This window comes from Pseudophryne corroboree, chromosome 4 (assembly GCF_028390025.1).
Source record: "Pseudophryne corroboree isolate aPseCor3 chromosome 4, aPseCor3.hap2, whole genome shotgun sequence".
NCBI classification, from domain to species: domain Eukaryota; kingdom Metazoa; phylum Chordata; class Amphibia; order Anura; family Myobatrachidae; genus Pseudophryne; species Pseudophryne corroboree.
The window spans coordinates 33,631,786-33,645,596 of NC_086447.1; the positions used below are offsets into that span (position 1 = coordinate 33,631,786).

A 13,811-nucleotide genomic window follows, 5' to 3' on the forward strand; every position below is an offset into this window, starting at 1 on the left:
TCAATAATTTTATCAGAAGAAAACTGGTGACATCTGAAGACCAGGTTTTATAGGCTTCCTAATAACCTTCCGATGCGATGAGACATAATAAGAAGTGTGTAGGCAGTGCCGACAGCTTCCTCTCCTATACGTCTGCCCCTTGCTCCTCCAGCAGCAGCGCCGCCCTCGTGTCTGTACAGCAGACATTATAGAAGTATATAGATTGTACAGGTGTGTACGCAGGAATCAGCACTTTCATCAGGGCTTCCTGTGGTAGGTGCAGTCAGAAGTAGAATTGCACTGACAGTATGATTGTACAGGTGTGTGCCTGGAACTAGGCTGGGGAACGGGATACTGTATACTGTCAGCACAAGATAACCACAAGATGCTGCTCTGCGGGACACGATTTGTGCTCCCTGGATTTATTTAGGATATAAAGGGTTTCACAGGTACTGCGGCAATACGTCTCACAGTGATGTTTCCGGAACAGCGTGTGTCATCCGCCTCCTTATATAACCATGATGGGAAAGCTTCATCATGAAGTCCCATGTATTATCCTTTTATTTTATTAGCATTATTTATTTCTATTGCGTTAATGTAATGGTGCAGTGCTGCACAGAGACCATGTCACCATTCATACCACCCTGTGACGCTGCAAACCAACGCCCACCAGCTGTAAGGGTCTGATTGTGTGCGTTGTACTGACAAAGGGTGGCATGGTAATACACACAGCACAGTATATACCGCATTGCAATGACTGGCCTCTATATAATATACAGAGCCTTCCAGTGACTCTATATAATACACAGAGCATTCTAGTGGCCTCTATACAACGTGTATTGTAGTGAAGACTGTACAATACAGAGAGCATTCTTAGTGACCTATATACAATACATTTGTAGTTACCAATATCCAATGACAGAGCATTCTTAGTGGGGTGGGGGGGGGGGGGGGGGAGCCGGTATGCAGGGCGGCCTTGCCCAGTGCTGGGCGGTCCCCCCACATCTAGAGAAATGAGTTGTAGTTTTGACGTTTTTCGATACAGATTATAATAGGAACCTCTATACAATATGAACAGCATGCAAATGATCTTTATACAATACATAGAGCATTCTAATGACCTATATACAATACACAGAGCATTCCAGTGACATCTATACCAGAGGTTCTCAAACTATCTTGGTTTGTGACCCCCTCTGACAAAGAAGATTAATTAGTGATTCCAGCCGTAGACAGGGAGCAGTCTGAGGAGATCTTGTCTAAGTAGGTATGTACGTCTCTGGTACAGCGGGAGGAATGTCAGGGGCCACCTGTATGATTGTTTGAGAGGACTCCTGAAAGTGAGATCTCCAAAAAAACGTGAGGCACCAGGCTTGTGCGGAACGTAGGCCACAGGTAGTGCAAAATTGCATGGGGATTGTTCCTTCAGGTCCTCTGGTTCCCCCAGGAGACGGCACAGCTGGATCGCTAGTGACTGGTAAGCAGCATGGCCATGGCAAGCAATGATAGGTTACTGTAAGGGTTTTTAAGAGCACTGTCACCGGTAACCAAACATTCCAAAGGCCAAAGTGTTTACTCTGATGTAGGGTGAGTGCTCGGTGAGAGACCCGTCCTGCCTCCAATGAAGCTCAGTAGGCCGGGGTGTGAGGGAGCAGAAACTGGATTCTCTCTGCTTTGTGACTTCTCAGATAGGAAACCTGCAAATGTCTTCAGGGTTACTTGTTTGTCTGTTTTAAATTTATGTGAAAGGTAGCCAGGGGTGTAGAGAGCTGTGGCAGGCCGAGGTACGGATTCGGGGGGCCTAATCGCGGGAAGGGGTGGCCATGCCCCCTTATGCAAATGATGGGTGGATCTTGCCGCAGATTACTGGCTGGAGAACAAAGTCGCTGCTGACAGGAAAGGGGTACAGTGGCGGCAGACCCGGGCACCCTCTGTGGCCCCCCATCAGGCTCGGGTAATCAAAAGGTAGAAGCGTCAAACGGTACCAAAGTTCGGCAAGGTCAAAAAGTCAACACAGCAATGGTCGACACACTGTTTTTGGGGGGTTTTCACATTTTTTTCCCAACTTTTGCTTGGTTCACCATCCACGTGGACTACAGTTGGGAATAGTAGCCAAAGAGCCCGCAAGGATCTACGTTACCACCAATTGGGGTCACAGGTGACGAAACATACAAAATGATACAATAAAAATACAAAAAACTTTTGTCAACTTTTTTTGTGTCGTCTTTTTGACCCTGTTGACCTAAGGCACGTAGATCATATGGAGTCGACCTATGGACTAACTAAAAACTGTAGCTCTTTTATAACGCACCCATATGACCCAAAGTAGGTGCTTTAATCATGTAGCAGAGGACCACCAGAGCAGAGACGCCATGCCGGGCTGGTGGCTTGCCGTATGTTTGCAAATGTATGTAACTGAGATCTCTGCATTACTACTATTATCATGTAGCAGAGGACTACCAGAGCAGAGACGCCATGCCGGGGCTGGTGGCTTACCGTATGTTTGCAAATGTATGTAACTGAGATCTCTGCATTACTATTATCATACAGCAGAGGACCACCAGAGCAGAGACGCCATGCCGGGGCTGGTGGCTTACCGTATGTTTGCAAATGTATGTAACCGAGATCTCTGCATTACTATTATCATACAGCAGAGGACCACCAGAGCAGAGACGCCATGCCGGGGCTGGTGGCTTACCGTATGTTTGCAAATGTATGTAACTGAGATCTCTGCATTACTATTATCATACAGCAGAGGACCACCAGAGCAGAGATGCCATGCCGGGGCTGGTGGCTTACCGTATGTTTGCAAATGTATGTAACTGAGATCTCTGCATTACTATTATCATACAGCAGAGGACCACCAGAGCAGAGACGCCATGCCGGGGCTTGTGGCTTACCGTATGTTTGCAAATGTATGTAACTGAGATCTCTGCATTACTATTATCATGTAGGAAGTACATCTCTGTTGCTGGCCTATTGCAGTGTGCTGGGGGAATTCTCTCTCTTTTATCTCCTTCACACACACACTGTACATGTCAGTAGACTGCAGACGCTGATGTACGGTGTATACTGCTGATCATGTATAATAATAAATCTTTCCACTCAGCGTACAGCATGTGTCCTGTAAGTGGATTAGACCCCCCCCCCCCGGCGGTTCCCCCCCTCAGCATCCTGTGCAGCCTGTTCATGCAATTAGCAGACACAATTTCTGTACGTAAACCAAAGAGAAACCACTTATCTTATTTAAATGCTCCTTGTCCCCCCAGCACTCCCTCTCTAACTAAATCCTTATAATGGATCGATACTAAAGTTTCCGGCCGGAGGGGTGGGGGGGATTACAGGTAATTAATGGTTTAAGTCAACCCGTTCCGTTAATGCCAATGAACTGGGGATTCTATAACGTAACCTCACTACAAAAACATATAATAAAATAAATATACATGTATGTTGCCTGTCCTGGCTATGGGCTCGCAGGCAGTTTTCTTAATATTTTTCATTCGTGAGCAAAGTTCCAATTGTCAACTTCAATCAGTGAAAGATATAATGAAATACCATTCTATTAATACATAGCGCTCTACACTCTGCACACATACAGGGAATGCTGCTTCCAAAATATTGCAATCATTTGTCAAGCCGCCCGGCTCCGTCACAGTGCCCCCTTCTGGCAGTTCCCTACATTGACCCCTGGTGGCCAATGCTACAGAGCGATTCTCATCTGCTTGAGAGTCAGTGCAGGGTCTGGCTAGCTTGGCTCAGAGCGTGGCATACGTCAGTTGGGGTTTCTATGTACTGGGGGCACTATATCTGTGATGCTGGGGGTACTTACACATTGTACTTACTAGTAACATCGTCACCATATCATAATGACGGTGTTATTGCTAGTTACAGGTACATCACCTGGAGCCTCCACAAACCTTATCCCGGCCCTGGTAGTCATAAGGAATTATGCCCAGAGGTGGGTGAGAGACAACCAGGCGGCAGCTACTTCATCTAACGCGACGCACGGTCACTGAGCTTAAGGGGTCATTCCGAGTTGTTCGCTTGTTGCCATTTTTCGCAGCGCAGCGATTAGATAACTACTGCGCATGTGTATGCACCACAATGAGCAGGCGTGTCGTACGAGTACAAAGCGGATCGTTGCTGAGCGATGGATTTAACGAAGAATCCGTTCGCCCAGCCGATCGCAAGGAGATTGACAGGAAGAAGGCGTTTGTGGGTGGCAACTGACAGTTTTCTGGGAGTGTTTGGGAAAATGCAGGCGTGTCCAAGCGTTTGCAGGGCGGGTGTCTGACGTCAATTCCAGGACCAAAAAGCATACCTCCCAACTGTCCCGATTTTCGCGGGACAGTCCCGTTTTTTGGGGACTGTCCCGCTGTCCCACCCGCGGGCCGCAGTGTCCCGCGGTGGGGGGGTCAGTTGGGAGGCTCTGTCAATCGCTGCTCTGCTTAGCAGAGCAGCGGTGAATAGACGCTGTGCGCATGCGCACAGCGTCTATTCAGTGGAGTCAGAGGGAGAGGGAGCATGCCAGCGGCTCACAGAACGCTGGGCATGCCCCCTCAGTGACGAAAACGGGGGCGTGGCTCACGATCGCGGGTCCTCCCGCGAAGCCACGTCCCTTTTCATAGGCCACGCCCCTTTTCCGGGAACGCTCCCGCTCCACAATTGCAGAAAGTTGGGAGGTATGCCAAAAAGACTGAAGTGATCGCAGCGGCTGAGTAAGTGAGCTACTCAGAAACTACACTAAATGTGTTTGCGGAGCTCGGCTGCACAGGCGGATGCACTCTTGCAAAGCGAAAATACACTCCCCTGTGGGCGGCGACTATGCGTTTGCACGGCTGCTAAAAGTAGCTACCGAGCGATCAACTCGGAATGAGGGCCTTAGTGGAATGGTGAAGGTACTCAATCATTTCTCAGTTCCATAAGTCGGTACATCTCCGTGCGTCTGATTATAGTCACCGCCCCGGACGCCCAGTGCATTTCCATACACTTCTGCATTGGAACCCCTGATATGGCTACTGCAACCCTGTACACACACAGTCTGGACCCGTGCATGCTGCGACTTGGACGCATGCGCAGTAAAAAAAAAAAATCGCTCAGATACGTCCGACATCAGCACATTACCCGACGCCAAAGCAGCCGCTCAGCCAGCAGCAGTGTCTAATACTAGCAGCTACCAGTGAGGATGTAAAGGTAAGGGTGCCGCTGGCTGAATTTTAGGATTTAATGCTGCTTGTCGGAGAGGCTTGGCAACAATGACAGCACTCTGCCACAGCGCAGGTGGAGTGTCATGCAGTGCTTCCACTTCTAGGCTTTGTTTCCCTCGTTATAGGGAAATTCTGATTGTGGGGTTGCTTCAGAGGTGTACAATATATCCGTGGCAGCTGCGGATGTGTACTCCGATACTGTGCGACGACGTGCAAATGCTGCAGCTAGCTGAGTATGTACTGAGACACCCATGTGTCACAACTGTATTTTTGAAATTGGGTAAAATTACCGTTTGAGACTTTTATTTTGAGCTTCTCTACTTCATTTTGTTAGTTTTCGTGTTACACAGGTTTGCCATACTACCTCTTTACACCGGGGCGCTCATGACTTACACAGGTTCTGCGGCCGATTAAAACCAGGTGAGCTGTAGGCTTGAGGTCAGCCAGCCCCGGAACCTGTGTAGATCACAGGTGTCCTGGATTACAGGAATATTATGGCGCGTCAATGCATAAACTGCGGCGTTTGTCGCTGGCGAAGCCTAGTGCTTGTAGTGGCAGATCCGGGGGTCCCGATGCACTTTGTGTCCGAGGTTTTGCGGCTCGCAGCGCCACTGCTGGTTACACTGCGTATTTATTGTCACAGAGGTGCAGAGGAGACAGCAGCTACCTCTCCAGCCAGAGGCACCTACAGTATTATCCTGTGTGTTATGTCGGCAATACGTGAAACCGTCGCGTATTTCTATTCAGAACATTGGAGAAGTCCGGGCGGAGACTCGCAGCGAAGCGTCTTGTAGGATGGCGGAATTCTGGGGAGTTTGCGGCTATTCTATTACATGCGGCGATTCGCAAATCACCAGAAAATCACCGGAAACCACAACATTGATAATTGGTAGCCTCTTCCATTCTGGCCTTAGGTAATACAGATATCTCTCACGAGTCGCTGTAGCACTGTAATTATTGGGCTTCCCAGCCGGCCGCAGTGTTCTGCTGAATAATTGTACGAGACACATTTCCATAAATTCCTATCACGCCGTGCAATTGGGTCATGTCTTACAGCAGACAATGGGCTCAGGGTTATTATTCATAAATGTAGAATTGGGGCATCTCCACCGAGCGTGGCGTATGTCTGCTCGTATCATAGGGAGTGAGCCGGGTGAGGAGCGGGTACAAAGCACCGTGGTAAGGGACTGCCAAAGAGGGCAGCTCTGCATGACCATGCCCCCTTTAGTGACACCTAGAAGATGGCCATCGACCATCAATGATTTGCAAATTTCGAAGGTCTACTACCGATGGCCAATATTGTGCTTTTTCCCATTGATGGTGGAGGATTGATGTTTGTCCGCCATCAATGGTGAGGCCCAATGGTGGCCCTGATGATTTTTCCCTTTACAGCTGCTGCTCTGAGGTTTCCTCTTCTAGGTAGAATGGAGCAGGACTAACTAATAGCGAAGCTGTGATTGGCTGGATGCCCGCACCGCATCTCCTACAGCCACCGCAGGCAGCCCTGCTTGTGTTGGTTATTGCAGGTGGTACATTATTTTGAGGTACTGATATCCATCGATGGCTACAAGCCATTGATGGCCTCTCTTCCGTGGTGGTCTACCATCGATGGATTGAACCGAAAGGTTCTATCAATGGTGAACATCGATGGTGAACCCTAGTGACACCAACCGGACAGCATCTGGCTGCAAAAGGCCCAATGTGGCTTATCCACTCCCGCACACCATGGCCACGCCCTCTCTCCGTGGCGGGGCCCGTTATATCCATGTCAGCACCTTAGAGAGCGCTTCTGTATCGGAGGACGACTGGGCAGCAGGGCTGGATGTGCAGAGGTCAGCCTCTATAAAGGGAATGTACTGAGATGTACTTGTCCTGTCTCATTCCCTCATACAAGGGTCTATGGAGGAGATGTACCAAGCCTTGGAGAGAGATAAAAGACCAACCAATCAGCTCCTAGCTGTCAGTTTTCACAAACACAGCCTGTAACGTGGCAGGAGCTGATTGGCCGATACTTTATCTCTCCCCAAGGCTTAGTACATCCCCCTCTAATGGCCCAGATTTATCAAGCCTTGGAGAGTGATAAATTGCACTGTGATAAAGTGGCAACCAATCAGCTCCCAACTGTCACGTTACAGCCTGTGTTTGAAAAATGACAGTTGGGAGCTGATTGGTTGGCACAATTTCCACAGAGGAAATTAAAGTTGCGATGCAGTGATGTCGCGATCATCGATGGCCAACAATATCAACATCCGATGTTTATTTATTAAACATAAAATCGTGTTGGATAAGTGTTACATAGATGCTCTCAGCCTAATTTCATCTTAAATTAAAGTGATTTTTGGAAGAAATATTAGCCAGATACGTGGTTACGGCACGGATAACCAAATGCATGATCGCACACCAGTCATATCTGAACCAAGGAAATCAATTCCGTCGCCTCATAAAACACAGACCCACACATACTGCAGTGCGTTAGCGATCCCCTGTATGAATGACCCCCCCTCTTTAAGTGTTATCATGTACATTTAGGGGATAATTCAGACCTAATCACAGCAGCAAATTTGTTAGCAGTTGGACAAAACCATGTTGCATTGCAGGTGGGGCAGATGTAACATGTGCAGAGAGAGTTAGATTTGGGTGAGGTGTGTTCAAACTGAAATCTAAATTGCAGTGTAAAGATAAAGCAGCCAGTATTTACCCTGCACAGAAAAAAAATAACCCACCCAAATCTAACTCTCTCTGCACTTGTTACATCTGCCCCACCTGCAGTGCACATGGTTTTGACCGAATGCTAACAAATTTTCTGCTGCGATCAACTCTGAATTACCCCCTTAGTGCCATGTTTCCATCTAGCGGCCGTATGCAACGTAGGAGATGCTGTAGAGCGCGGGGGGAGAGGTCCGGTTACTAGGGACACCTCTCTAGGTTCTCCAGATCATCCAGCGCCCTATGGGTTACTCATGAATGGGCCGGGGACGTACACTCAGGCTGGTCCCCTGCAGAGGATGCAATCACTTTCTGTAGTTGGTGCTCCCACATCGCCCTCCTCCTCCTCCTCATCCCGGGGAGGGGCCTGCAAGAGCATCTGTGAGAGGACCAAATCCCACCGGAGTAGTGGAGTGAGTGAGAGAGGGGCTGGGGGGGAGGTGGGGCCTCTCTCCGCTTGTCCTGAGAAGAAATCTGTGAATGTAATGAACTAGCTCACTTGGACCACAGGCAGCATGGCACACACAGGAGCAGCTGCCACCCCCCACAGTGCCTCGCTCCTCCTGCCCTGGGGCTGCCGCATGGTGCTCGGACTGCCGCTTGGGATGATGATGATGATGGTGGTTGTAGTGGGATGTGTGGGCCCCTGAGTGCCGTCACTTCTCCGCAGGGCTATGCAGAAGTTCCGGGAGAGCTATGGAGAAAGTGGCGTCCGGCATCGGCGAGCTGAGCTGGAGCTCAGTGGCGTTACCCTTGGATGTGATCGTTAGCAAATTCCGGCTGCCCACCCTGGTGAGACTTGGAAAAGGTAACATCCAGCAATCTGTCTTCTGTGGGTTCCAGGGTCCAACTTCTAGCGAAGAGAGGGAAAGCCTGGCACAGGGCATTATAATACATGGCACCTAGGGGTACATGACCTGCCCAGAGAGGTCACCTAGGGGTACATGACCTGCCCAGAGAGGTCACCTAGGGGTTGCCCAGAGAGGTCACCTAGGGGTACATGACCTGCCCAGAGAGGTCACCTAGGGGTACATGACCTGCCCAGAGAGGTCACCTAGGGGTACATGACCTGCCCAGAGAGGTCACCTAGGGGTACATGACCTGCCCAGAGAGCTCACCTAGGGGTACATGACCTGCCCAGAGAGGTCACCTAGGGGTACATGACCTGCCCAGAGAGCTCACCTAGGGGTACATGACCTGCTCACGCCCATGGAGTGAGTGCCTCATGATCAGCTGTCCTTGGTACTGATGTATCTGGCAGCTCAGAAAGTGCTGTGCACCTGCCCTACAGTCCCCGGTACTAATTGTACTCAAATGGTGGGTTGTGTTACACAGGAGAGTGCTGTGTGCCAGTCCGCTGTCCTACAGTCCCTGGTCCCTCCTGCACTCTCCACTCTGCAACCCAAAGGGTTAAATGTAGTGTAAATGGTGGGTTGTGTTACACAGGAGAGTGCGCTGGGACCGGCAGTGTGTATGGGAATCCGGTGTCAGCGCTCCCATTGCTGGGGTGCACACTACAGGGAACATCCATCCCAGAGAGATAAAGTACCAACCAATCAGCTCCTAACTGTCATGTTACAGGCTGGGTTTGAAAAATGACAGTTAGTAGCTGATTGGTTATCTGTCTGTCTATGTATCTATTTATCTATCTATCGATCTAATTGTCTCTCTCATGTCTTTATATAATTATCTATCTATCTCTATCTAGCGATCAATCTAATTGTCTCTCTCATATGTCTCTATCTATACAATTACCTATCTATCTATCTATCTATCTATCTATCTATCTATCTATCTATCTATCTATCTATCTGTCTGTCTGTCTGTCTGTCTGTCTGTCTGTCTATCTCTATCTCGCGATCTATCTAATATCTCTCTCTCTCTCTCATATGTCTTTATATAATTATCTATCTATCTCTATCTAGCGATCAATCTAATTGTCTCATATGTCTATACAATTATCTATCTATCTATCTATCTATCTATCTATCTATCTATATCTCAATCTATCTGTCTAGCTATCTATCTATCTCTATCTATCTATCTGTCTGTCTGTCTGTCTGTCTGTCTGTCTGTCTATCTCTCTGTCTATATCATATATCATATCTATATATATTTCATATCTATCTATCTATCTATCTATCTATCTATCTATCTGTCTGTCTGTCTGTCTGTCTGTCTGTCTGTCTGTCTGTCTGCTTGTCTCTGTGTGTGTGTGTGTGTGTGTGTGTGTGTGTGTGTCTGTCTGTCTGTCTGTCTGTCTATGTGTTGGGCACACTTTCTGTCAATTGCGTACAGTGCACTCTGTCATTGCCTGGCTCTGACACCGTTGTATATAGAGTAGATGGCTCATCCAGTGCGGTGGGTGCTGCACTTTGTCATTGCCTGGCTCTGGCACCGTTGTATATAGAGTAGATGGCCCATCCGGTGCGGTGGGCGCTGCATTCTGTCATTGCCTGGCTCTGGCACCGTTGTATATAGAGTAGATGGCCCATCCGGTGCGGTGGGCGCTGCACTCTGTCATTGCCTGGCTCTGGCACCGTTGTATATAAAGTAGATGGCCCATCCGGTGCGGTGGGCGCTGCACTCTGTCATTGCCTGGCTCTGGCACCGTTGTATATAGAGTAGATGGCCCATCCGGTGCGGTGGGCGCTGCACTCTGTCATTGCTTGGCTCTGGCACCGTTGTATATAGAGTAGATGGCCCATCCGGTGCGGTGGGCGCTGCACTCTGTCATTGCCTGGCTCTGGCACCGTTGTATATAAAGTAGATGGCCCATCCGGTGCGGTGGGCGCTGCACTCTGTCATTGCCTAGCTCTAGCACCGTTGTATATAGAGTAGATGGCCCATCTGGTGCGGTGGGCGCTGCACTCTGTCATTGCCTGGCTCTGGCACCGTTGTATATAGAGTAGATGGCCCATCTGGTGCGGTGGGCGCTGCACTCTGTCATTGCCTGGCTCTGGCACCGTTGTATATAGAGTAGATGGCCCATCCGTTGCAGTGAGTGCTGCACCCTGCTCCCTGTAGATGCTGCCACCAGCAGAATGACTCCTCAGAGCTGGGGAATTCACAGAGGTGTGCGGTGCGGAAGGGAATGCATGAGACTCACCCCCCCCCCCCCCCCCCGCGCCGCCTCACAGTCTCATTTCCCCCTTCCTCTCCTGACACGGCCAGGTGCAGCCTCATGTATGGGGTATAATAACCACGAGACGCCGAGGCCTAGTTATCACATCTCTGTCCCATAGGTCAGGAGGACGCAGCAGTCTCCATATCATTATCACTAACTATAACCGTAACGTCAGCGCCGGTACCCCAACGGAGCAACAAATAAATTGCTCTGTCAGGCGCCATCTAGTGGCCGCCGGTGTGCAAAACACTTGAATTCTCCCCACAGAGGTGAGGAGGAGCATTAACCTTTTTATTATATAGGATTTTGGGAAGTTGCGGCATTGGCTCAGCTGGTTATTAGTCACTGCTGCTATTACTACGTATATGATCATTAATGGACACAACGGGGCTGGTGCACGAGTGTTGGATGGATCATGTGTACTTATAATGTATAATAACATATGCACGTTCCGGCACACTCCCTGTAACGCATAGGCCGATATACCTGACCAGATCATGCTCCCGCTAGGGCCTAGTGGGTAGTGACGGCCTAGGATTACTCTAATCTACTTCTATAAGTTTATTTGACAAATGGAACTGGTGCATTGCTTAGGTTCCGATGTGATGCTCATCTGCCTCTGCTGGCATGGCCAGTGGGCATAGAGTCCTCTAATTTCTGCTCGGTTCAGAAGTTCCTGCAGATGCAGCATGTTACCCATTGTGGTGACAGGAGAGGACAACTGGAGAGACCTGTGACCCACCATCTAAATGCACCCATAATGGTCAGTTTTGGTGGAATTCTCCAGCAAATAAAGAGCTGGGGTCAGGACTATACTCTGAACTATTACTGTAGGCCACCTACGCTCAAGAAGAGATTGGTGTTTCTCGGTAAGAGTCACCCTGCACCAACCAAATCTCTAATGTTCCCAATTTGGTGCCCATCTTATGTGGCTTGTTCCCTTCCCTGGAGAACCGCAGAACATTGTCCGGGTAAAACCCATAACTATCCCAACGGACACATATTGGCATGTTGCTTGTGTTGACTGAGACATTCCAGAACATCTGCAGGTCTTAAGGGAACTCTCTTCCAGTGTGTAAATTCTTCCAGGAGACGTATCAGCCCCCCCCCCCCCCCCCCCCCCCCCTTCCCGCAATCCTTGTGGCCTCCTGTGTGTTATGTATCAGTGATGGAAGTTCTATAATGCCACATTCCTGTAACTGAGCGACGGGTGTATGAGATCCATTGGTGGTGTTTACCAGCGGGCAGTGAGATACTGAAGGGTGAGACTCCCTCTCTCGGCTCCCCGAGCAGGCGGAAGTTGGCACCAGCTTGCTAGAGGTCTCATCTATTCATTGCTTGGCAACTATTGTGCTGGGAAATGCTAATACATTAACCCCAGTCTCAGCGTTAGGTCTGGGACGCTGGTTCTTGCATTGCTAATCCCTCAGGCTACTGAGGATTTATGGTGTTTTTCTTGCAGAGCTTGCTGGGACTTGTAGTTGTGCAGACCCTCAGTGTGCTTAGTTTTGGTACCAGAATTCCACTCTTCTGTACAATGCAAATGATAGGTGATGTATAAGTTGCCACTACGCCTCAGGGAGTATAGAACCATTTACATGTAATATTTATCATTCTGTATTTAAGTTCCCGCCTGGTATAACACGCCGGCTCCAGCCTTGAGGTTGGGACCCGGGCACATTTCTGGGTCCAATTCAAGAGAATTAATAATTATAACCCAGAAGGTGGAGCTGCGGCGTGATGGTCGGGGCAGACCTCAGTTTTGGGTAACACAAGGTTACATCATGCTGTGATGTCATTCATTCTCTGTTATTTCGCCTCTCCTATGGCTCCTACATGTCCTCTCCCAATAAATGCCTCAGCCCCCATTCCCCAGGAGGCGCAGCCCATCCTGAGTAGGGGTCCTCCTAGGGGGCTTGTCGCTACGCGGTCCCTGATGTACAGACGGTCGCTAATGCTGATGATTTACGACAAGCAGTGAAAAAAGTGGAGAAGTGAGCCAGTGGAGAAGTTGCTCATGGCAACCAATCAGCATTGACATAACATTTATAATTTGGATACTATACAATTGTACGGAGCAGCTGATTGGTTGCCATGGGCAACTTATGCACTGGCTCACTTCTCCACTTTTATCACTGCTTAGTACATATCCTCCTAACACCGGGGGGGATCCACATGCGTCGGCCGCAGATCACAGGCTACAGAAGACAGTAGGAGAGGGCATGTAATGGGCCTCAGTGCCCACTTCCAGTGTGCCATCTCCCAGCAGCGCCGCTCATTAACATGCAGGGCGCTGTATTCAGATGGCAACGCTGGCATCATTCACTCACACAGAACTCCTGTTCCTCGCTCCCCCTCCCCCCCAGACCCTTTATCCTCCCCCCAGCCCTGACTGCACATTAACCTCCGCAGTGCCAGTGGGAAGAGTAATGTGGGCATCCTGGGTGAGAGACGGCACACACGCTGATACAGGAACACCGGAGCTAGTGTCAGTGTGTTATGGAGGAAGGGATGCGGCAGACGCAGGTCTGTGCGTTACGCAACACCGAGGCGACGCCTTGTGTCGTTCTGCAAGGTACAGGAGTCGCACGTAAAGTGGACGCAAGATCTTCTCTGCTACGCAGCTAATGCGAGTATCCAATCAGCATTCAAGTTACATTTTATCAAGTGCATGCTATAAAATTATACAGAGCAGCTGATTGGTTGCCACTGGCTCACTGCTTCATGAATAGACCCCACAGTCTTCCGATAACAGCGGTGAAAATCCACGCCGCCGGAGCTTTGTCCAACTC

General features: G+C 49.4%; 1 protein-coding gene across 1 annotated transcript in view; it reads left to right on the forward strand.

Annotated features, from left to right (window-relative positions):
- Positions 1 to 8,303: 8,303 nt before the first annotated feature.
- GAREM2 (GRB2 associated regulator of MAPK1 subtype 2) overlaps positions 8,304 to 13,811 on the forward strand; it is a 126,123-nt gene continuing 120,615 nt past the window's right edge. Inside the window, exon 1 of the mRNA XM_063919463.1 lies at positions 8,304 to 8,700. Within this exon, the coding sequence (XP_063775533.1) occupies positions 8,589 to 8,700 (112 nt within the window). The 5' untranslated portion in view covers positions 8,304 to 8,588. The remainder of the gene's footprint in view (positions 8,701 to 13,811) is intronic.